The sequence below is a fragment of the Uloborus diversus genome, chromosome 2, assembly GCF_026930045.1.
Source record: "Uloborus diversus isolate 005 chromosome 2, Udiv.v.3.1, whole genome shotgun sequence".
NCBI lineage: Eukaryota > Metazoa > Arthropoda > Arachnida > Araneae > Uloboridae > Uloborus > Uloborus diversus.
Genome location: NC_072732.1, coordinates 61,754,807 through 61,780,679, shown reverse-complemented (window position 1 = coordinate 61,780,679; position 25,873 = coordinate 61,754,807). Strand labels below are relative to the sequence as shown.

Sequence of the window (25,873 nt, the reverse complement as noted above, 5' to 3'; positions counted from 1 at the left end):
TACATGTAATCGAACCAATCGGTAATCAATTTTTTAAAAATGCAAGGAGAGTCAATGAAAAGGAAAGAAAAAAAGAAGCCCGGAGTCAGAGTCGGCATGTTTTCTAACGACTCCGACTCCTTTATTCCAAAATCACTCCGACTCTTCGACTCCGACTCCACAGCCCTGGTTTTTATCAAACAGCGTTGATTTAGCTTTGATTAACTTTATGGAATTTGCATTTCGCATTATGTGGAATATTATGCTACGGAATTCGCATTAATGTTCTGCGTGAGTAACTAGTTGATACGTGAAGCAGGTAAAAATAAGTGTGATGAAGAATGTTCTTGGATAAATATAGTGATGTGGATCGGGTAAATACCCAGCGGGTAGGTAAATATTTTTTGGGTATTTACCCAAGGCCTGGGTAAAATACCCAAAAACTGGGTATTTTAAAAAAAATGCAAAAAAGTGAATGGGATTTTTTTTTTAAATTTAAATATGAAATAATTGGTAAAAATGATATATACATATGTATTACACAGTTTATAATATTTTTTTATTCAAAGACTTGATGAAATCATGAAAGAAACATATTGTGAACCAAAGAATCTTTCTATTCAATGTCATAATTGGAGAAGTATAAGCAATTCATTATGAACTTCAGGATTTCAAAATCATAATCTAGGTTAGTCATATCCAAAATGAAAAAAAAAGGAAGCATGAGGGATGTTTGGAAGAATAAACTGAGAAGTTATTAAGACTGGTGTTATTTATTTTATTGATATTTAAGTAATAACATGGAAAATATAGAAACAGTTTTCACATTAATAAGCAAAAAAAAAAAAAAAAAAATTCTATTCTGTTGCCTTGCTCATTTGCATTTGCTCCCCTGTAGGGTGGGGAGGTAAATATTTTTTTGGGTATTTATCCAAAGGCAGGGTAAATCCCCTAGTAATTTTGCATTTTGGAAAATTTTTTAGGTAGTATTAAAAGGTGTCTATTTTCTTTTTTAAATATAAACCCTAAAATAAAAGATTAAAAATTTTAAATGTTTATGTATTTTATGTGTGTGTGTGTGTGATACAGAATACACCTGAACAATTGAACTAAGTGTGGAGGAAATTTCTGCATAAGATATAGGTAAATAAATAGTAATAATAAATTGAGCGACATTTCGTTACATTTTGATGTCATGCAGGGACATATTACTGGGTTATAAAAGACTAGGACCTTAAAAAATTGATGTTTGCTTTTTTTTGTAACCAGTTAAGCTTTTTACTTTTTGTAGAATGGCTTTTTATATCTGAAATTTGGCTATCAACATTGATTAGGCATATCCAACACATTTAATGTGAATATCATATTAGATTGCTAAGCTGTATCTCACAATAATTCTTTAAATATGTGATCAAAATACAATTTTTGGGTAAAAATTTATTGTTTTGTATATGGTTGTATATATACATAATGGAATACATACAGAAAAGTATTTTAGTTGAATATAAATTTTTGAAATAAATACCCGGGTATTTACCCATTTTGGGTATTTGCCCGGGTATGTACCCTGGGTATTTACCCCTAAAAATATATACCCGGGTATTTTACATCACTATACATAAACATTTAAAATTTTTAATCTTTTATTTAAGGGTTAATGTTTAAAATAGAAAATAGTCACCTTTTAATACTACCTAATTTTTTTTTGCAAAATGCGCAATTACTAGGGGGATTTACCCTGTCTTGGGATAAATACCCAAAAAAATATTTACCTTCCCACCATACAGGGGAGCAAATGCAAATGAGCAAGGCAACAGAAAAGAATATTTTGCTTTTTTTTTTTTTTGCTTATTAATGTGAAAACTGTTTCTATATTTTCCATGTTATCACTTAAATATCAATAAAATAAATAACACCATAGTCTTAATAACTTCTCAGTTTATTCTTCCAAACATCCCTCATGCTTCCTTTTTTTTTCATTTTGGATATGACTAACCTAGATTGTGATTTTGAAATCCTGAAGTTCATAATGAATTGCTTATACTTCTCCAATTATGACATTGAAAAGAAAGGTTCTTTGGTTCACGATATGTTTCTTTCATGATTTCATCAAGTCTTCCAATAAAAAATATTATAAACTGTGTAATACATATGTATATATCAGTTTTACCAATTATTTCATATTTAGATTTAAAAAAAAATCCCATTCACTTTTTTGCATTTTTTGTAAAATACCCAGTATTTGGGTATTTACCCAGGCCTTGGGCAAATACCCGGGTAAATACCCAAAAAATATTTACCCACCCACTGGGTATTTACCCGATCACTATGTGTATTTATTTGCAATAGTCGACTGAAAAATTGTCGAAATGCATATAAAATCCAAAAGCTTGCAACCGAAAATGACATCTTTTTCCATGCTACAGAAAAATTAAAAAAATAAACTTAAATAGTTAGCTTATAATTGAGTACACACAATATAATTAATACATTTCACTTTATTCCTAAAAACTAAAGAAAACAATAAATTTTTCTCTCATAGTCACTTGTTTCTTTCTTTCTTTTTTTTTCCGTTCTTCCGAAATAAATTTTGAGTGATCTTTGAAAAAACTTCGAGTTAAAGGAAGTTAACTTAGAGATATTGAGAATAAATTAGCATGGAATTAAAGATAGAGGGATAGGACAGACTTGATAAAAACTTCGAGTTATACCAAATTGACTGTATCCCCGCAATCATAGCATGTGCATGAAAGGAACCTCCATCCTAGATTGCTTAGTCAAAAAATTATATTTTAGGGAAAACATATTTTATCGTTGACCTAATGAATGTTTCTTTTTCTCAATTTGATGTTTGTAGTTTTGTAATTTTCTGTATTGATCTTTTATTATAACTGAATAATAAATTGTTTGAGTTAGTTTGAATAAAATGAAGACTTAGATTTTATACTAAGTTAGCAAAATATTATGTTATTTTAAAAGAAATTTTATTGATTCAACTTTTTATGGTTGTAAAAATCTGAATCTAACATATTTTTTCTTTTAAGAAAAATTTACGTGGCTATACCTTTGCTCGGTTGTATTTTCAAGTTAAAGATTATGATAATGCAAGAAAGTAAGTATAACTATTTATTTTAATTCGTTCTTTTATTAATCTTCTTAAATTATCTTAATAACATGATAAAATTTTCTTTTTGATACTAATTTGAATCTAATTACTGTCAAAGTATCAAAAAGATAATGAGGGTAAGGAAAAATAAAGTGTTATGATAGTGGTAGTTTTCATAGACCATGCTAAGCATTCTTCACTGCAGCGCCAAATGCAATAAAATGTTAAATTTGTCGGAAAAAATTCTGATTTTCCAAATTAAATGACAAACAGAAAATTCTTTGAAATTTCCACAGAAAAAAAATTTCCCTGATCCTCAAAAGATTATACATAATTCCAAAGGGCGAAAAAAATTCCGGTTAATAAGTGTCATAATTTATTTTTAGTATATGCAGCATCTTTAAAGTGTAAGTGCTTGCATTTAATATTCTATAAAATTATACTTTGTTCGCTGATTAAATATTTCTGTAGAAAAATGATGTTAAAATTGGTCTTTAGCTAAGACTTCTGAAATTTAGTTAATGCTTTTTAAATTTGGCTCCTAATTTACTGGCTAACAATTTGAAATCCTTAGCGTGGTCCCTGGTTATAACAATTTTCTTAATAGTTGCTTTTTTTCAATGCACATTATAAGTCGAGTCACCCAATCCTGGTACTTATTTTACTCCTTGGAAAATCCTACTTTATTTCTTTGGGGGCAATTGCCCCAAAGTTGGAAACCTCTGTATCACATCATAGTTACATGTTACCACCTTTTTTTGTAATATTTGGCCAAATGGAAATTTGACCTAATTTCCTACTTTTCATTGAGATATTTTTCTTCTTTGATGCTTAAATGAGTAAACTTGTTTATGGCATGTTGAATGTCATCCAGCTCGGCTGTCTTTCCCCTTGTATCTACTATAATGATGGACTTCAGTTAAAGTTAAGTGTTTCTTCATCCTTGATTGACTTGACCTAAATGATTTTTAAAAAATTGTATGGGTTTCATATTGACTCATTGATTGAGCTGTTATTTGCTATCCATAACTAGACAGGGGTAAATGAAGAATTGATAAAACAATACACTCTATGACAAAAAAATCGATGCACTAAGAAGGAGTTATCAGAAAGAAGTGAAATTTTACATACACAAGGACAAAGTCGATATAAGAAGGTGATTACAAAATGATCATATGGAAAAATCTGAAATGAATGGAGTATTGACAGTGAATGGACCCCGTTTCATTACCTTTCTTATAGTTTTTAGAAAGAAATATCCACTTGCAGGACATAATGTTTTTTAGGAACAAAAATACACCCATTAAAACATTAAACACCATTCTAAAAAAAGTGATTTTAAATGATTTAAATTCTGATAAAATCAAGCTAACTTAAATCAATGCACCCTGTTTTATATAATGCAAAAGCATTGGTAATTAAAAGAATATTTTTTATTAAAACTTTGTGAACTTCTTTTAAAACCATAAAATCTTTTCAATTGAAAAGATGTTTTTTCAATTCAAAAGATGTTTTTTCAACCCCTTCCCCTGCCCAAAAAAATAATCCCTAGTCGGAATTTTGCTACTTTTAAGCAGCTGAATTATAGGTTTGAAAACTAAATTTTAAAATGTAATCTTTTCATATTTCAGATACTTGACCGGATTTTTGAGTGTACGTGATCATCATGCTGCTTCTCATAAACTAATGGCTCAAATTTATGAAGCAACAAATGATCTTGAAAATGCTTTGCAATCCTATAAAAGGTAAAAATTTTCTCCTTGCATAAAATTTCTTTTATTTTTTCTTCAAGTTTAAAAAGTATTGTTACATACTTCGTCATTTTCTGCTGCTGATCTTTATTTTTACAATTTGCTGTACTTCTTAAAAAGTAAGCTATTATCCTAGTAGCACTGAGGCATTCAAAGCACGTTCTATAACATATACAGAACAAACACACCATCCAACTCGTTCTCTGGGAACATGCCACTAACTTCTATCTTTATTTCCACAAAAATTGCTTTATTTGTTTATTTTTGTTAATTTTAAGAAGCCTCTCTTTCACCCACTATACTTTGAAGTTTATAGTAGAATAAAAACTTTAAATGTGTATTAAACCGTTAATCATGCAGTACATGGTAAATAAGCAGTGATTTCTCAAAAAACTTGATTTATCAAATAGATTTTTTTCCCCCTATTTTTGTCCCAAATGTAACAAAGAAAGAAGTGGATGACAACATTTTTTTGTGTACTATTCTCAAGAAAGAGGAAATATATTTTTATGCTTCTTTAAAAAATCTCGTAACTTTTATTGTGTTCATTAATCACATTAATCGTGGTACAAGAGATTTCAATTTCTACCCAATATTTCTTATTTGCAATTAAAAGTCTTCTAAACATGATATTTTCTCAGTTTTACTAAAAGGTTGGCCAGATTTTCTTTTTAGGCTGTTTAGCTTTTTTTTTCTCTCTCAATCTCTCATCATCTCCTTCTTTTTGAAGCATAAATGCTTAAAGCTTTTCGAAACATGTACAACTATTTTCATGTTAGCAAATAAATATATACTGTTTTTTTTAAATTAAAAAATGATTAGAGCTGAATGTACATTGTACAACTTATAGATATTACCTTCCGTCTCTTGTCCTTGATTTCAGAATTTTTTAATGTAATTTTAGTTTTAAAAGTTTTATATACTAACCTGCAGATTTACTAGACTTCATATGATATGTTTTTACGGCATAAGAGCATTGCCTGGATGTTTTGTCTTAATTTATACAGCCATTAATTATGCTTTGCATTCTTATAACTCTGCATTTTATCATCGAAAAAAATCTCTTAGAAAATTTTTCCTATTTTTGTCCAAAGTGTAAAGTAAGATGAAGATAATATCAGAGCAATAAGTTGTACATGACAACTACATTTTTGTGAGATGAAAAAAAAGTTGTTATGTTTAAATTGTTATCTTTATTTGCTGCCTTAAACTTTCATCATAAGTTTTTGCAGTATAAGTGAACTTAGTGTAGAGAAACCTAAGCTCTATGCTCCTTCCTGCCTATTATTCCAATAGAGAGCGCTGCCAGCGCTTATTGAATTAAGTAAGTAGATTATGGAAAAATTTAGCGGTAACACTGAGAAAGTTTTACAGATGGAATAGAATTCGGAACACGAGCGCAAGCTCCATGGAAGCTAGTAATTCACTGTTTAGAATAAATGGTTTGGTTTAATCACCAATATGTAAATATGTGCATAGTCTCCAACAAAGGTGTTAAGTGTTCTTACAGTCGTGATAATCTGAATATATCACTGAAACCACCGGATTGACAAGAATTTACTTTTCCCCACACTTAGTATCTGTACATAAAAAAAATTGCTGACTAGTAATTAAAACTGTCTTCTAAATGTGTTCTAGATTTTACTAGAATATTTTTTAAACCAAAAATTAACAGAGTTAAATGTACAATTTATAGTTTTTCTTTCACTTTGTATTTTCTGATGTCAGAGTTTTTCTTAGACATATGTTTTCCAGTGAGTTTTCGAAGAAAAAAAAATGTGAATTAAACACTGCTCTTGATCATTTAATAATATTTTGACCAGTTGCAAGATCTTTTAATTTATTTTCCTAGTTTCAAAAAAGTTTTATTCATTATTCAGTAAATATATGAATCAAACCCACAATTTTCAGTCAAAATTTGTACCAAATAAGCTTTACATTATGCTGCACATCTTTACTAATAATAAAGCTGAAAGTTTCTCTGTCTGTCAGGATCTCTGTGACGCGCATGGCGCCTAGACTGTTCGGCCGATTTTCATAAAATTTGGCACAAAGTTAGTTTGTAGCATGGGGGTGTGCACCTCGAAGTGATTTTTCGAAAATTCGATGTAGTTCTTTTTTTATTCCAATTTTAAGAACAAAACTGTCATAAGATGGACAAGTAAATTACGAAATTATCATAACGTGAACTGTAACATGGGCACAAGCCCATTGGCGAGATACAAAATTATCATAACATGGTACTGTAATATTGGGTACAAGCAGTGGCGGCTCGTGCCTTAATTTAGCGGGTGGGCTCGTTGTATAAAGTTTTCTCAATAATATCTATAGGGGAGAGTGTTGTACCTTGAGCCTACATGTACCTTGAACCTATGTTGATTGTGGCTCTATCTGTTTAGATAACAAAGCAATTGCACTAATAGTTCACTTTTTAGCCACCAGGGACTTCTACAAATGTGTTTAGTTTGTTGCTACTACTCTCTATTTTGGTCAACAAGGAAAATAGGAAAATTACACTTCAAAAGTAAGTTTTCTCATGCTTATACTTTTATTTTTAACTGGTTAATCAATTTTTATACATTTAGAGTTGTAATCATAATTGATTAAGTATTTTGTTAGCTACAACTACATATGCTTAGAGTCACTTGAAAGTTAGGCTTAAAAGAGCTAGCAGCCATTTTTGCTCAATAGGTCAAGTGTTGTACCTTGACCCTAGGTGATGTGTTGTACCTTGAACAGGTTCAAGGTACAATACTTACTGTATTTTTTGTTTAATATTTTCAATTCAGCCTAGCATGTCAAGACCAATACTCTTTATTTTTCAAAAATGTAGTCTAGGTAACACTATTTGCATTTTATTAAGTGAAGAAAACCATAGCCTAAATAATACTAGGCCTATATATACTGAGTTCAAAATTTTCTTTCAAGAAAAACTTCTTAGAAACATCAAAATATGGTTGTCCTATAACCTATTTTTAAAAAAACATTTAGAAAATAATACTGTTCAAACATCTGTCATTTAAAATATAATTTAGGCTAGAGACTTAAACATTTTTCAAACAGAATTTTGTTATTGTTATTTTGTATTGTTTTGTTATTGTTAGACTAATCCTGTTGTAATTTTCAGATGCCAAGGAGCAAAACTGGAGTAAAAAGACAACCAATATGTAAAGAAGATCTGGAAATGGCAGTAAACAAGGTTGTAAAAAAGGAGCTTACAGCCTACAAAGCTGCAAAAGACTTTGGAGTTGACAAAGCAACACTTTTAAGACATGTCAATAAGTTCAAAGCATCTGGTTTAAATACTTTTGAATACAGAAGCAACAATGACGTGAAAAAGGTATTTACTGTAGAAGAGGAGAAACTTTTTGTGGAATACATACTCAAAGCATCTAATCTTCACTATGGGTTAACTTTAAAAAATGTCAGAGTTTTAGCATATGAATTTGCTAGAGAAAACAAAAAAAAGTATGATCCTTCATGGGATGACAAGAAAATGGCAGGCAAAGAGTGGCTGCGATTGTTTCGAAAAAGGTATTCTAAAGAGCTGTCTCTTAGGAAACCTGAAGCAACCAGCTTAGCGCGATCAACTGCATTCAACAAGACAAATGTCACCCTGTTTTTTACTAACTATAAAAAAGCACTGCAAAACCATCCGGAGATCAGTCCTTATAATATTTGGAATTGTGACGAAACCGGATTATCTACGGTTCACACTCCCCCAAAAATATTAGCCATGAAAGGACTAAAGCAAGTGGGGAGTATGACAAATGCAGAAAGGGGAACAAACATTACAATGAATTCTGCAATCAATGCTGGAGGAGGTTTTATCCCTCCTATGCTAATATTTCCACGGAAAAATTTCAAAGAACATATGCTAAAAGGAGCCCCACCAGGAACCATTGGAAGAGCAAATCCATCTGGGTGGTCAACAGAAGATCTATTTTTTGATTTTATCAAACACTTTATTAAGTTCAGTGGTGCGAGCAATACAAACAAAATGATTCTTCTCATGGACAACCATGAAAGTCATATTTCGGTAAAGACAATTAGCTTGGCTAAAGAAAATGGCGTTACTCTTGTGACTTTCCACCCTCACACAATTCACAAAATGCAGCCTTTGGATAGAAGTGTTTACGGTCCTTTTAAAACTTATTTCAGCTCAGCAATGAATGATTGGATGATTAGCCCAGGAAATGTTGGGAAGCCAGCAACTATTTATGATATTGCAGAGTTGGTTGGACAAGCCTTTCCACTAGCTTTTACCCCGAGTAACATTATCTCAGAGTTTAAGAAAACCGGGTTGTTTCCACTCAATGAAAATATTTTCCCTGAAAGTGAATTTCTGGCCTCAAATGTTACAGATCGACCGATGCAATCTGAGGAAATTGAGGCATCAAACACAAATAGGCTTTCTTCTACATTAGTTGGACCTTCAACTTCATCTATAGGAAGCTCATCAACTTCAACTTTAGGTCTAGAGCCTATGACACCAACGTCTTCACGGTCACGAGTAATGGTCTCTCTAGAAGACATCCGCCCCTATCCTAAAGCATTACCAAGAAAAGAAACACGTAAGGGAAGATCTAAAGGAAAATCTCTAATACTGACAGATACTCCAGTAAAAGAACGTATAGAAGTCGAAAAAAGAAAAAAACAACCAAAGCCAAAATCTAAGAAAATATTAAAAGCATCCCAAAATAGAGCTGTGAAAAAGATTTTTCAAGACAGCTCAGAGTCTGACATTGATGCAGATCTGGCGGATTTATGTGAAGAAGTGGGGCTTCCCGAGGAAGATTTTTTCAATTTGGTGGATCCTGATGATTCAGTTATTGAAGGTGGAAGTTTTGTTCTTGCAAAACTTAGTTCTAAAAAAAGTGTGAAATTCTTTGCTGCTGAAGTTGTCTCAATTGACGATGATATTTATCAAGTAAAATATCTCAAAAAAGATGAAGCTTCCCAAAAGTTTGCTAGAGTGGACCCAAACACTTATGAATTGGAGAAATGTGATGTTGTTTTTAAATTACCTCATCCTACATTATCTGGTGGATCAGAACGACAGCTTTAAAAACTGGTTTTTGGCGTTGATTTATCAAAGTACAATGTTGGTTAACTGCTTCATTACAAAGATAGAATGTTTTTTTTTGGGGGGGGGGGGGCAATATTTTGCTTTCAAACTTTTTGTGTTTAATATTTGCTATAAATACATGTTCACTTACTCCTATTTAATAAATGTTAAAATCCTAATAAATTTGAGTTTTATTAACCAAATACACAAGGAATAATTCAACTAGGTTCGAGGTACAATATACCTAGGTTCAAGGTACAATACCAACATTGTACCTTGAACCTATTGAAGGTTTTTTGTTTTTTCTGAATAAGTTCTAAACCATACAATAAAATTCTTTAAAGAAAATATATGACATAAAAAACAGTCAAAGGTATGTAGAAAATATGTATATAAATGTTTTATGGCATTATTTTTTAAATTAAAAATCATCAACTAAAAACAGGTTCAAGGTACACCACTCTCCCCTACAGATGCAATGGAGAGGACTGCAGTTAGTAATGTTGAACAATATAAGATAGTCCTTATTGCAGTTGCTTCATTTCAAACTTCTGTTCTACTTCAAAGTTGAAATTGGGTTAGAAAAATATCGACTTCAGCATCATTTTTTGAAAATTCTAGGTAAAGAACCTAATTTTAAAGAAAAGACACCCATCCCATGCAAACTAGTAATAAACAACACACAGCATTAATTAAACTACTACATTACACTCTTGATGCCAACACGAGCACATGATCACGCAGAAGCATTAACTTTCGTTTTAGCCTGCTTCCTTATGTCAAATTACGAAATTGGTAACTATTTTTTTCTAGAAGCACAGTTTCCTCAATCGCTAGTATATTCTTCAGATATCAAAATTAGAATTGACTTCAATTTTTATTGTGTGAAACTACATCACAATACCTAGCGGTCACATCACATTCATAGCATTTTTTAAAAACATTTCAATAAAATATGTAATTCTTTGGAATCTTTGTACACTCTTACTTATTAACCAATAATTATTTTTCATGCCCTTTAAAAAAAATCAAAACATTGAAGAATATTTCAATTTTTTAAAAGTTTAAATTTTGAGATTTTGAATTTAAATTATGGTTTTTACTATCGCGGATTGCAATAGGAGGAGTTTCTTTTTTCTACTAATGGCTTTCATCGCAACCATAGTTTGAATTCCTGACGTCAAAATTCAAATGAATGCATGGAGCTGGATATTATGTGCTTGACACTATTTTCACGTAAAAAGGATTGTGTAAAGTCCTGAAGGTCGTTAATAAATAATTCGATTCCGAGGCACATGGATGCCTGCATTACTGTCAGCCCCGCTTAATCAGGTAAAATCTCGCAGAACGGAAGTTATAAATGTAATATTAGAGATCCCCCCTCATAGATGTAATGTTAGAGATACCCACTTAATCGAATAATTTCTTTGGATAAATGAATAATAGTAATCTGCTTTCACATATATTTTTGCTGAAAAATTTTTTTGAATACGTTAAAAATAAATTAAATAAGAGCAATTACTGACTTAAAAACTTAAAATAGCATTTTTCGGCAAACAACGGGTGGAAAAAACAACATTAATTTTCCATCAAAGCATTCCCACTATTCTATCTAGTTTCTTTAACAGTTACCAATGCCATTACCAACAGACAGGCGATAAATAAATTAAAAAACACAACAAAATATTAACATTGCCGAAAATAAGGAATTGATAATTATTGATTACATAAAACGCGGTAATTGAATTTAGAAAAGTGTTCTCAAAATACCCTGAGCAAGGAATCCACTATTATGAACTTTCTCCAAAAAATATGAACTGAAAAAAGGTGTCGAATCAAAGATTTAATACCTCAAATTGTAAGTTGCATATTTATAACTTTCATACGTACTTATATTATATATACTTAGTTATTATTCTATTTTGTTGATTATTTAGTTTATTTAAAACGCTGTTTAATCAAAAAATTTTTTTCTAATACTTAGATATTGATTTATTATTACGTTTTAAACAAAAGTTGTCAACCAGGAAAGATAAATAAAATTTCCCCGCTTAATCGAATATTTCTTGGAACTGACGGTATTCGTTTAAGCGAGGCCGACAGTATAAGAATAGAAAAGTAAAATCAGAGGCATACGTCATTCAACGGGCAAGTGAAAACAATAAGCAATTCATAATTGCTCAAAAACGGTTCGAAATCTAAAAAAAGGCGCACCTAGTGTGAGTGACCTAAAGCCAATAACTTTTTAAATAATTAAACTAGAGCGTTGAAACTCTCTTCATAAAGTTTGAAACAATCTGAAGTTTCAAAATAAACAATAAAAAAATCGAATAGATTGGTCATTTTTGAGGTTATGTGGCCCTACGCCTTTAAGGACTTAAAGCGATGTATTGGATCAAATTGAAATAATTAAGGTTTGTTCCGCCTTAGAGTGCTACAGAATAGAAAACACATATCGATAAGACCTATTATACGATTAATTCTTATTACTTTCGCCAAATATCAGAACAAAAAAGAAAATTGAATAGATCTCGCCCAATTGAAGTTTTTTTTGTAAAAGTTTCAGACCAATTCGGAACTTTACATTCTGAAAACCAACTATACGAAAACAAACTCTTCATTCAGGAATTCCGATCATATTAGTTCCAAACAGAAAAATAAATAAAAATATGCACGCGATGCGATGTGGTAGGATCTGGGGGAACCCATAAAATGGTAAATGCCAATTCCAGATACTAACAGCCGTTTAAGATTAAAGACAAATACAAAAGCAGGATGGTGGAAAATGATAAGAGACTTTCTTTCATTCAGTGGGCTAGCCGTTTTTTGCCCTTTTTAGCCTTTTTCGAGCTGTTTCGTACAAGTGACGTGTGGCAAATCCTTCCCCACCTGCTATTGCCCTTCTACTGTGTTGGATAAAGCTATTTTTCGGAGGGCTAGGGAGCTGGAGCCCACGCAGCAGAAATCGGAGTGACACGGACTTGCCGTTTTGGTGTCTGGTTGAATCGTCGTGATTGGTTAGGAGCAGAGGTGTGGCAAGTCAGTCGAGGGGCAAACCCCCAAGAATCATTCTCAGAGCTTGCAAGCGCAAATGCTAACAGATGGAAAACTTTTTGCATTTTAGAAGCGATATGCAGAGTGTTAGAGATTTAAAATGTGTTTCATGTCCCCAATTCGTTGTTTGTTTGTTGTTTTTTAAAATTTTCTAGAGAAATACTGAACGTTATTTTGACATGATCTATTTAGTTGTGTACAATTTTTCTGGGTGGGTCTAGCCATTTTGCATTGGCTGGGATAAAACAAACAAATATTTCTTTAGAATAATATACAAATGTTTTTTTATTTATTTCAAATAACTAATTCTGGGGTTTTGAGGAGTTTTGTGAGTGCTCTGTGCTTAATTTATGCTTTGAACTTACGTAACTTACAGTACAAATTTTGAATCATTTTTGCTTTTATTTTTTCTCTCATAGTGTTGAATTTGAAATTCATTTAAATAATACTTAGGCAGTTTTGTGCTTTAAAATTTCCTGATGAATATGTTGTTTTGTATTTTTTTTTTTTGCTTTGTTTTAAATTGTGTGTAATAATGTTTAATATTCCAGGTCTTTAGAAATTGATCCTCATCAGAATGATATTGTACTTAAAAGTAAGCAGATTTCAGGTTCTTATTTCTTATCAGCAGGGTTCGCTGATATATATCACAATATGTATCCAATTTTTATTTTGAGAATATCATGATATTTTCAATATTTATTATCTCAACTATGGTATTTTTAAAAAAAAATTATTAATCATAGTAATAGTGTTCATTTATTTATATATCAAAAATAACTACAAAGTTATGTTTTACAAAGTAATATAATATTCCTTTTTATTTTATATTCACAAAATTATTAGTAATGTAACAATTTTAATTCATATAAAAAGTGCCTAGTTAAACATTGAATGTTGGTCAGAAAAAAAAAAGGAAGTGCCTTATGACTGTACACCAACTAATGAATATTCTTATTTCTGAATCACATAACTGTAAAAGTAGCTAGCAGGAAAAAAAAATGAATAAAACAGCTAATGCTAAATTAACTTCATTAAAATAGATAAACATGTAAAATGAAATATTAGATGATATAAATAATGAAAGAAACCTTAATTTTAAGTTTACATATTGTCATAATAATGTAAGAAAATAAAGTGATTTGAGGATACATTTACTATTTTAAAGACTTTAATTTGTGCAGGGTGAAAATATCGGATGTTTTCGATATTTTCGAAAATATGATATTTTCAAACCCTGCTTATCACTGAAAATTGATCATAATGTCTATAGTATATTCACTTTTCTTTTTCAGTTTGTGAATTGTACTGTCAGCATTCTGTAGATCATGAAACTGCTAGGGTGAGATTCTTTTCCGTTCATATGCATAAGATGAGTTAGATAAATTCTAATGAAACTTTGTTTTTTCAAGACTTCAGTTTGATTTTGTATTTTTTTTAATAGAATTTTTCTTTTTTCTCTAGTACTGGGCAGACAGAGCCGAACAGTTGTTCCCACATAATGCTACTGTTTTTAAATTAAGGGTATGTATAACTTTCATTCAATAGATTAGCGATACAGTACTTTCACACAATTAGGATGGTAGATGAAAGTTTTGGATTTGCTCCTAAATTGCATTTAAGTTTTGGGTTGATGCACAAGTTTTATTTTTGAGGATGAGGATCCCTCCAACATATAATAATTTGTTTATCATGAGTACATTAAAAAAAAGATTTTTGAAAATAACGATATTTGTTGGATGTCTTTTCATCCGTAAGCTCATTTCTTTTGCATTGAAATGGCATTCCTTGTAACTCTGAAACACGTGTCTGCAGTAATATGCAATTTGTCTTTTTTGACCTTGTTATTTCTTACTTTACTTTTTAGCCCAAAGGTATTTATTTATCTTAATTTTTGAATGGTTTTACTTTACTGAAAAATCATATCTCTGAAAAACTATTGGCGAACTTCAAGTCTTTTTTCTTTAGGAATGTTTGGTGTCGGCTGAGGGTGAACCTGACAGGCAAGAACTTGAAAATTTAATTGCCACAGAACTGGTATGTTTTTCTTTTTTCCCCTGTTTATCTAAAATAATTTTAGCTAGACTAGAATTATTTAAGATATTTGTATTTTGAATTTGACTCATCTTTTTGTTTTAATTTTCTTTGATAGGCTGCTCAACCAAAAAATGTCAACCTCAGAATCAAGCTTTTGCGATTATACTTGGATACAGAAAGAGTCAAAGAGGCTTATGATCATGCTACTCTAATTGAAGGGAAAAAATTATTCATGTACAGCAAGGATTGGTATTACTTGTTGGGAGACCTATTTGAAGTAAATACTGTTCTTTTAAAGATCTGTTTCTTTCTTCTGTTCTGCCTCTTTGAATGAAATATGACACTTTGTCCCTATATAATTACACTGCTTGGCCAAAAAGTACCTTCAAACTGCTGCTGGCATAATTCTAGCTAATTCTTGTCTAAGATCTTATATAATTTGTGCTTGTTAAATAATTTTTAAAAATTTAAGCCACCAGTATTTTAATTCTTTCTCTTTGTACATAAATATGAAACTTGTTTACACTAAAATCATTTACATCTAATTATTAATAACTACATAATTTGTATAGTTGCTCATCAAATACCTTTTTGATTTTTTCACCCATACATTTTTGAATTTTTTAATCTTCGAATAAACGTGAAGTTAATATTAAATTATTTCAGGCATATCAAGAAGAATTTACTCAGGAATTGGATTGCCAGTTTTACATGAATTATGTAACTGCTTTGGATCGTTTGATTTTCTTAACTTTGGTTGAACCACATGCTGTCACATTTGAAGATGGGTGGAAAAGTTCCAGTGTCGATGATACTGCTGCTGCTTTACTGACGTATGAAAATGCTGGCTTTATCATTTTACCTTATTCTCAAGATTTTCGTTAGTTACATGAATTTAAGAATTGAGTATTGCTATTGAAACTCCCGCACTGTGTTACTTTTTTTTTCATTTTGAACTAGTTAATAACTTTTCTGATAGAAATTAATTTTGAAGAGAAACGAAAAGTAGTTTCTAATTATTTAATTAAAATTAATGTCCAATGAAGTTTGCTCCAAATGATATCACGCTTTGAGAGGGAAGATTTTGTGAAATTGTGACTTTTTGTGACAAGGGGTAGAGAGAGAGAGTAACAAGAAGTGTGGCATCACATAATTTTATGTAGCAATATGCTTATGAAAGATAGCCAAAAATATGATGAGGGGCTTAGGTGAAATATGACTTATTATAGAAGGGAGAGAAAAAGGTTGTCAAATTTGTTGGGAAAAAAGTGACATCATTTATATACATACTAGAGACGTACCGAGTACTCGGTAACTACTCGGTACTCGGCCTACTCGGCCAATATGCCGAGTACTCGGTACTCGGCCAAATTTTGATCAGATACTCGGCCAATACCGAGTAGTTGCAAAAAATTGAATGTATTAAAATTTACAAAAAGGCTCAAGCATATATAATTTTCTTCAACCATTTACAATTCAAATTTAAATTTTGAGAATAATGAAGTTTGAAATACTTCAATGGAGTAAATCTTGGCTCGAATGTTTTGAAAGTTAATAAAACTTTTTTGTTAAAAATTGTGCAAATATGGAATTTTTGCTACAAACTAAAATTAGTTATAAGATATATAAAAATACCTTAGCTTTAAAAATAAAAGGAAATAAAACAACGTTAGAAGCACAGTGCAGGATCACTGCAGACACGTGTTTTGGCGTTACGAGGAATTTCTTTTTCAATGCACAAAATGTGAGCTCGTTGATTTAAAGGCAACCAGCAAAAGTCGAATTTTTTGTCGTATGCCTTTACATTCTTTAGTTCACATGTTATGCACTGAAAAGACGATCCCTGTAACACAGAAAAACGTGTCTGCAGTGTTCCTGCACATTTGTTTTTTTGCTTTTAAAAATTATTTATGTTTAGCAAACTAGACCTATAATGAATAAATTTGTACAATTTGTTTTAATTCCAACTTGATAAGTCATACTTTTATTTATTCATTTTTAGTTTAAAAAATATTATTTTTGCAAAATTTTGTAGTTAAATTTCAGCAGGAATTTAGTTTAAATACTATTATATGGACAAGGAGGTCTATACTACTATTTCAATAAGTTCAAAATTCATCGGTGTGTGTCGGTGGTCCTTCTTTCAACATAATTAGTACTGGGAAACTCGGCCAAGTAGTGAAAGGCCGAGTTACTCGGTAACTCGGTACTCGGCCGAGTAGTAAAAGGCCGAGTACTCGGTACTCGGCTACTCGGCCAAAGTGCTACTCGGTACGTCTCTAATACATACAGTAAAATCCCTCCAAAGTTGTAATTTATTAAATCACTTAAAATCATCATCCTATAACGGAATGGATTCCTTAAACGGAAGCTTTATGGTTTTGAATGAGGAAGCCTATTTTTATGCTGAGTAAAATTATATTTCTTTCTTTCTATAATAATTCTTATATATATTAAGTGCTAATTTTATACTGTGTTCTGTATTTTAGATTTGACCAGTTATTGAAAAAAGCTTCAGAAATAGATTCTAAAGATGGTTCTTGGAATTACTTTGTAAATCATATGAAAGGTCAATTATATTTCTACATGACTAGCCTTTTGTTGAAACGTGCTAAACAGGTTAGTGCTAATTTTAGTATTTTCAAATATAAATATGCTTTCATGAATTTTTTTAAAAATCTCACATTGCTCCAAAATCTATATGATTCCTTGATAAAATAAATACTATCCATCCATCTCCAAACCTGCAAGCAAGATCTTTTTACTGAGTTGTCAATCCAAATGTTATGGATTTGGTTGGTCTTTGGTTCGACTTCCGCTGGTGCAAAAGTGGTCCTTATCTGCGAAGTTTTTGATTTTCCACCTCTTACCCCATCTCTAAATGTGTTCTTTTATGCATAGAAATTATTATGATATATTTCAAACATCAGCAATTAGTAAAAAGGGTTAAATTTTCATATCAATTTTGTGATTATTTGCTACATTCGTTTGTGATATGGAATCCGAGAAAATGATCAAAACTGAATTTGAATGGGAAAGTACCTATCGTAAAAAAAAAAATGTCTACTTCACTGAAGCGGTTTTTTTTATTGCTAATTTCACCACTTGCTATATTATAAAATAATTAGTTTTCAAATGAAGACTGTGTGGGGAAATGGTGCCAGTTCATTATCATTAGTGGCCCATACCCTTCTCCACCTTTCCTTCTTTTCTGGTTTGCTGGTGCTACCTTGGGTAGACTTTCCGATCAGAAATGATTTATGTTGCAAAAGAGAAAATTTTATGTCCCAAGCGATTCAATTGCTGCAATAAAAATATTTACGATTGGCAAAAAACTTATGACGGGGTGCCGCAAACGCTTTTACCCCTAACATTATCCAACATCGTGTAAAATCAGGGTTGTCCTATTTTGTCCACCCCGGAAAAAAACGTCCCGGTCAAAATGTCATTTTCTCCATTTGGTCCATTTTGTCTACTTCATCAGTAAACTGAAAGTTTTGAGTTAAAAATTTGAAGTTTGAAAATCTATACATATAATAAAATAAGATGTTTGTGTGTGTGTGTGTGTGTGTGTGTGTTTGTGGCGCGCATCACAGGAAAACGGTAAGGCCTAGAAAGATGAAATTTGGTATACAGGTGCAGTTTTTGCTGAAAAAGTGCACCTCGGGCTTCGATTTTTGATATTTTTATTAGAAAAAAAGTTATTTAATGTTTTATGCGTTTTTTTGCACTTTTTAGTACTTTTTACCTCACAGACCCCGAACCAATCGCACCACACAAATATTTTTTGTACTATAATGTAGGAAATTTAGTTTTAAATATCATGATTGAAAAAATTTTGAAGATAGAGCAATTTTTGTATTTTTTATTGATTTTTGAAAAAACCTTTATTTTACATTTTTTTCTGGGTTTAGTTTTTTTCGAAACCCATCCTGCGACAAGTATTGAACCCTCAATTCTAAAATTTTAGTTGGTAATAGTAAAAACATTCCGCCCTCTTCAGAAGAAAAAAGTTTTGAAAAATACGCAATAGTTTTTTTTTTTACAATTTTTTTAATGGCAGAACACAACGCGCGCTGTTCGCTTGCCGGCTGAGTTCCGAGTTTACCTCATCACGTGATCCAACTGAAATCGTTTGCCTTCTCTTCACCTTTCTTTCTTTCTTTTTTTTTTTTTTTGCAAGCGCTACTTTTTGAACACTACGGGGAACAAAGAGCTTTTATTTTTGAGGGTTATTTTGATTAAATAAATAAAGTCCGCGATTTTTTGCATGATCTTCGTTTCTGTTACGAATTGGCGGTTAGGTTAGGTAGATACAGAGATAGATAGAGGTTGAGTGGACAAAAAATGTTTTTGTTTTCGAATTAATACTTATATAAATAAAAAAAGATTGTACTGTCAGGAGGTAGATATGCGCAGATCGTATAGATTGATAGATAGACAAATATAGAGTTCGATATAGCACATGGACAGCAAGAAAGAGGCATGCCCATCATTTAAGGAATTTCAACGGGGTGTCAGTCCCCCCCCCCCCCCACACACACCATGACTTTGAAAAAACAAAGTTTTCATATAAAAGTGGAAGTGCTTTTTGTTATTTTTCGACAAAATTTGCCTGAAGAGTATGTCGTTTGTGTCTCCCCCTCCTTTAAAAATATTCCAAACGACGGAACTGGAGCTAGATCTAGAAAATATTTTATTCAAACTACTAATGATATACATAGATATAGATTGACTGATACCGCCACGAAATTTGTTTAAGCAGCCGCCGAAGGCGGCAACATCGGTGTAAAAAGGCGAATGATAATATTGAGAAAAAAGAGAAAAACGTTGATTAATACCGTCGCTTAATTTTCTAAGCAGCCGCCGAAGGCGGCAACTCTGGCGCAAAAAGGCGAATGGCGTAAAAAGGCGGACCAGCTGGTCGCCGCAGGCGGCTAGTAATAAATAATTGTATAGATTTTTCCTATTCAAGTAATAGAGTAATATAAAAGTACAGGGGCGATTGTGTTTCGGTATTTTACCGAATTTCCGGTATTTTCGGACGTATTTCCGGTATTTTTATGTCCGAAAATACCGGAATTATGTTTTTTTTTTTGTTATGCTTTTATCTCCCTACCTCCACAATTTTTTTTACTATATAATACTCATCAAACATACCTGCGAGAGCCTTAAGATGGACACCTATATCCCTTAAAATGGACAAATGTCTAGCTAATTTGTATAACACCAGCTCAAAAGTAACTTTGTAACCCATTAAAAATTTAATCAAATGTACACACAATATTTTGACTCAGAACTATTTAATACTATGGCAAAGGTGCACTTAAGTAGTAGGGGCCAAAGATTCCCCCCCCCCCCTTGTTCTTGCTTTGAAACTTTCAGGTATTTTTTGATGAACTCACAATCACCCTTGAAAAGTAGCTATATATAAACAATTGATTATAAAATTTTTAAAGTGAAAATAAAAAAAAAGTAAGATCAGTTGAAGTTTATGTAACAAACTTTAACTGATACTAAACGTGTGTTAATTAATCAAATGAGTATTAAAATAAATTATAATGCATGTAATAGCATTTATAAAACAAGCACATCAGCAGTAAATTTTGGAAAGAAATTTACTGTCAAAAATTAAAAATAATGTTTCAAATCAAGTTTTCAAAAAATAAATTGTTTTTTCTTTATATACAGTAATTTTCAAAACAAATTTTCAGTTTTTTCATTTTGAAAAAAAAAAATTTCAATTATTTCACTTTGTTCCACATTACGCTACTTTTAATTTTGGTTATAAAAAAAAGTGATCTCGAACTTATAAAAATTGCATTAGAAAGTTAGAAAAATGGTTTTTCTGACTAGTTTTATCCTTTGGTGCCCAAGGTTTCTCACAAAAGTGTGCTGGGCTATAGGTGGATGTGAGTGGGATGCTTTGAAGTAGCATTTTAGGATTTTTTTAAAAAAAGAAATAAACATCCCCCCCCACCCAAAAGCCAGTTGTATAGTTCTTTTTGATTATAAGCATTTGAGAAGCTATCTTTCTTTTCTTAAATTCTAAAGTGAAATATTGATTTCTATTGTTTTACAAAAAAAAAAAAAAAAAAAAACCTATCTGTATAATGTATTGAAAAAATTCTGTTATGAAATGATACATATTTTTTTTAATGGACTTTCCTTTAGTTGCCATATATAGTTATAAAATAAAATAAAATTATTTCTAATCATAGGATCAAGGAAACTGCAAAGAAGCTATTAGATTAAGTGGTGGTTTAGCTCTTGTGTGCTACACATTCAAGCCTGTAAACTTATTACAAGAAATATGGTTCTCACAAATGGAAGATAACCAAAAGTTATTCACTACATTTTTTCAACAGGCTACTTTAAGAACTAGCAATATAGGTATAACAATTATGTTCTTAATAATGATATTGTTTTCTTATTTCTTAAAGTATCTTTTATTAGCTTGTAAACTTTTTAATGCATTGAGTAATATTGTCTTGAAGGTATATTCAATGTGGAACAGTCAATTTTCAATGTATTTGTTTTCATGTTAGGAGTAGGGTTATTATTTTGTTAAAGGTTTTTATTTGATTTAAAAAAAAAAAAACACACAAAAAAAAAAACTGTGGTATATTACGGTATGGACTTCCAATTTCAGAACCCTGAAACATGAATCTTTTTCTTTTAGAGTTGAAATAAGTAAATAAAATAGAAAAATTCTTTTCCAGCTTAAATGTTAAAAATAGTTGTTGAAAACAAGTATCAGCTTATTTTTGCATTCTTTCAATGCCACTTGGCATGTATAAATTTGGGTTTAGCTGTAACTGTGCAGCCATCTTTCAGCATCTGCTTTCAGTTAAAGTTAATCCTTTTTATTTTCTCATTAGTATGCAAGATAAACCATATTGAGAAATAATACAATGCTACTGTAGTATAAATATGATTAATTTATTGTACCAATTGACACTGCATAATGTATAATGAGAAGCAGCATCCATAGATCTTATGCGACAGCAAATTGTCTCCTGATTTTTTTTTAGTCTACTGAAGAATATTCTTATTAAGATTGGGGAGGGGGGGGGGGAGGTATTTTTACACAGACTTCAACAAAAGCTAGAAAACATGCCACATCTCGCACAATATGATAATTTTGGCTGTTTTTCGAGTCAGGATCCAAAATCAAGGAAGGTTCCTGTTCTGAGCGTTCTGTATTTGGGGCTGCATGGAAAATACTTTCACATAATGCTCCCCCTCCCCCCCCAAAAAAGTTAGCTATATTATGTTTTTTAAAATATATTTCTATTTATTTATTAATAATTTTTGCAGCTCATGTAATTATGAACATGTGCAAGGAAGATAAAAGTTCCTGGCTACAAAAAAATAAAAAGGAAGTCTGCATTTCTCAGGTAAGTTGTATAAATTTTGAACAAGATTGAAAAGAAATTTTTGCAGTTGTTTAATACTTTAATGGAATAAAAAGAAACTTCTATAAACAAAATTTTGTGTTAAAATTCTGAAATAGTTAGAACAATACTGCTGTACTGAGCACAAAAGTTGTATCTACAGCCTGCAGCTGAGCCCTAAAAGAAGAAACTGCTTTATAAAGTTATGCCCCTTCATATATTTGATACAAATTCCACTTTATCAAAATCAAGAATGTAAAAAAAACATTCACAACTGACCTTGAAACATTGGTAAAATATATTATGAAAAACCCCTCGTGACAATAACTCAATTTTGATAAAATGTGCAGATACGACTTTTGTGCTTAGCATGGCAGAATACATTTCAGCCTCAATAATCTAACTGGTAAACTAAGTTGTTTTCAATTGCAAAGAAAGTTTTGAACTGTTGATACCAAGTTTCTCATTGAAGAAGCCATTGCATTAATGTGTTTTAGAATTATGAAAAATCCCCTTTTCGAAACAAAAAATATTTTTGAGCTTCTAATGCGAAGTTGTCGTCACCTAGATCTGTGCATTTATGGTTACAGGGAATTCCCCATTTCAATGCCCCAAAACATTATTCACTTTCAGCTTGATGGTTTTGAGTTTCAGAATTTCAGAAGATTTTTTTAGCACTGAAAAAAAAAAAGATTTTTTTGGCACTGAAAAAAAGGCGAAGAATGGGACAGGTTCTTTTTCCTTATGAGCCTAAAGCATGTGTGTGCAATAATTTTAAAAATTTCATGCTTGAATGTTGATTCGATTGTATCATTTACCTTTCCAAAAATTGTAAAAATAATTGTGTAGTAGTATCAACAGAGCAAAGTAGCCTTGTTAGGACCGAATTAAGATATTAGGAGGCCCTAGGCTAAACAGTTTTTTGAGGTCACACCTTGTAATTTCAGCCTTATTACATTATTGACTTAAGTAATTTTAGCATTTTGGAGGCCCCTAGAAAGTGAGGGCCCTTGGCCTCATCCTAACTGGCTTATTCAGTAATCAGGCACTGAGCCTTTAAAAAAAAAAATCAATAATTAAAATGCATCTTTTTTAACTGTGTAAACATAGTCCTAAAAAGCTCAATTTTTTTTGTTTCCAAAATTAAATATCAACTATGTCTCGTCACCTTTAAAGAATTAGTTTTCATCATGCAACAAGTACTGTCATCCTTGAATTATGTTTGAAAGGGTCTCTTTTATTTCCTTCTGTTTTTTTCCCCTATTTGTATTAATGGAACTAACTAACCCCCCCCCCCCCCCGTACTTCCACTCTTAGCAACTTTTCTTTCTTTCTCAAACTCGAAATCGTTTATCAAAAGTGGGTGAGTATAGGAAGTATCAGTTAATTTTCTAGAATATGTTTCATTTAGCCATTCTTAAATTTAATATTTTTATCATTAAAAAAAATAAGGATTTTTCTTGCTGTTCTCGTCAACGAATTGGCAACTTCTTTTGATATTCAACAATTAACATATTTTTGTTGAATGCTGTTTTGTTGTTCTTAAGTCAAAGTTTAATGCAGATAGATACAGTGATTATCTCATTTACTGAATACCAATTCAGCAAATCAGGACTGAACACTTGTTTTGTTTCTCGGAAACAAATTTTCAGTCCCAATTTAATTTCCATTACATTTCTTGAATTCCAATACTGTGAAATTCCTGATACAACAAACAAAATTAACTGTCCCTTGAAGTTCATTGTAGCGAGATTCCACTGTATATGCATATTGAAATTGTATCTAACATAAATAGGCTTAAATATATTGATCTTCACTTATGAAGGAAAGTGCATGCTACAATATGCATGCTTGATTGAGCAAAAAATAGTTTACAATGAGGGTTTTTTTATAGTCAAAAGTACTACTTTTAGTCATTAAAATTGATAGAAAAAGCAAAGCAAAAAAAAAAAAAAAAAAAAACCGAAATTAAATAAATAAAGCAATAAAAAAAATTAAAAATAACATGGAGCCCCAAAAAACTTTTTTCCAACAGTTATTTCTTATTTAATTTTTTAAAATGTCCAATTTTGGAAATAAGTCTTGATCTTTAGGACATCACAAGTGTGTATTTTGGCCCACTACTCAATTGGTGACAGAAAAAAAAAAGTTTATGCTTTGCAGTCAACTTTGTTGTCAGTACATGAGAACAAAAAAGCAAATTAAATATTTCGCTCAACACTATGGCATTTCATCACTTGTGATGTCATGTGCAGAAGCATAAGAAATAAACATGAATCTTTGCACCAATTACAATAACTGTTAGAAAATATTAAACTTTTGTCAAATTATTAAAACAATGATTGAAGCCTATGTTTTTAAGTGTGCTTTTTCAGAAAAAAAAAGCTTATAAAATTTTTGGAAACAACCCAATCATAAAAGGGATTTACTTAGCATTTCACCCCCGTGGCAGAAAGCTGCCGACACACCAATACTTTCGCAGAATGAGAGAGAGAGAGTTAGTGCAGAAAGATTTTACACTAAGGGGTGGGGGGTGGGTGGGAGAGAAAGGGGAAAAGAAGTCAGCAATAAAACCATTCTGCAGAACAATGCCTAAGAATAGCTGTTTTGTGGTAAAAAATGTACTTGGACTACAAATTAAGGAAAAAGCCTGATTTTCTGCGAAAAATAAAATAATTACGACATTACTTTACAAAAAAAAAAAAAACTTTGGCGAACGCCAAATCGAGTGATTATTGATGACCGTGGTAGTCTGCAACTTCGGAGATCGAGAGCAATGGCTTGGTTAAAAACCGGTTCTAACCAGCATTTCTCCCCTCATGGAGCGGTTTTGAAGCAGCCTAGCTTTTGTTTGATGAGCTCACGCGAGTACGATGGTTGATCACGTGGCAGCTAATGACGTCAGTACATGCGTCAGCATTGGAGCTCACATGTTATTATTTGTCATGTGAACAACCTACCTGTAAGCTACCAGTTGATCAGTGAACGCAACCCTTGTGTTGATCAAAGAACAGTGGTTTCGCATCCGCTTTGCACATGTTAGTGTTTATTTTTGTTTGAAAAACTTGTGCCGACTTATTTTAGAGGTTTTTTTCACCTCTGTTGAAAAATTAATTTAAGCCCTTAAAAAATGGCTTTTTTTGCGTTTTTCGTAGGTTGCAGCAACAGATGGAATACTTGATGAATTGTGTGGTATCTTGGGCAGACCAATCGTTATTCAGATAGGGATGCTTATATGAATGAAAATATTTTATCATTGGAGGAGCTATAGATTTTTTCCTAAATGCATATTCTAATTAAATTATTTTTTCATTCTATGGAAAGGGAACATTTGTTTGCTCCAGTACTTGATTTAAATTATTTTTTTCTCATGAGGGAGGGTGCAGGGAGGGATTTCTTTTTTGCTTTTCATGCATAGAGTGTTTTAATAAAATCCTTTTTTTTTTCTGGGCGGTGGTTAAATTTTTGATTTGTTGTAACT

At 31.4% G+C, this 25,873-nt stretch overlaps 1 protein-coding gene across 1 annotated transcript in view; it reads left to right on the top strand.

Moving 5' to 3' along the window:
• LOC129235186 (E3 SUMO-protein ligase RanBP2-like) overlaps positions 1-25,873 on the top strand; it is a 115,297-nt gene that overhangs the window by 2,914 nt on the left and 86,510 nt on the right. The window contains exons 2-12 of the mRNA XM_054868881.1: positions 3,024-3,091; positions 4,717-4,830; positions 13,510-13,553; positions 14,254-14,300; positions 14,423-14,482; positions 14,927-14,995; positions 15,111-15,272; positions 15,662-15,828; positions 17,485-17,614; positions 21,217-21,388; positions 22,316-22,395. Coding sequence (XP_054724856.1) covers positions 3,024-3,091; positions 4,717-4,830; positions 13,510-13,553; positions 14,254-14,300; positions 14,423-14,482; positions 14,927-14,995; positions 15,111-15,272; positions 15,662-15,828; positions 17,485-17,614; positions 21,217-21,388; positions 22,316-22,395 — 1,113 coding nt within the window. The remainder of the gene's footprint in view (positions 1-3,023; positions 3,092-4,716; positions 4,831-13,509; positions 13,554-14,253; positions 14,301-14,422; positions 14,483-14,926; positions 14,996-15,110; positions 15,273-15,661; positions 15,829-17,484; positions 17,615-21,216; positions 21,389-22,315; positions 22,396-25,873) is intronic.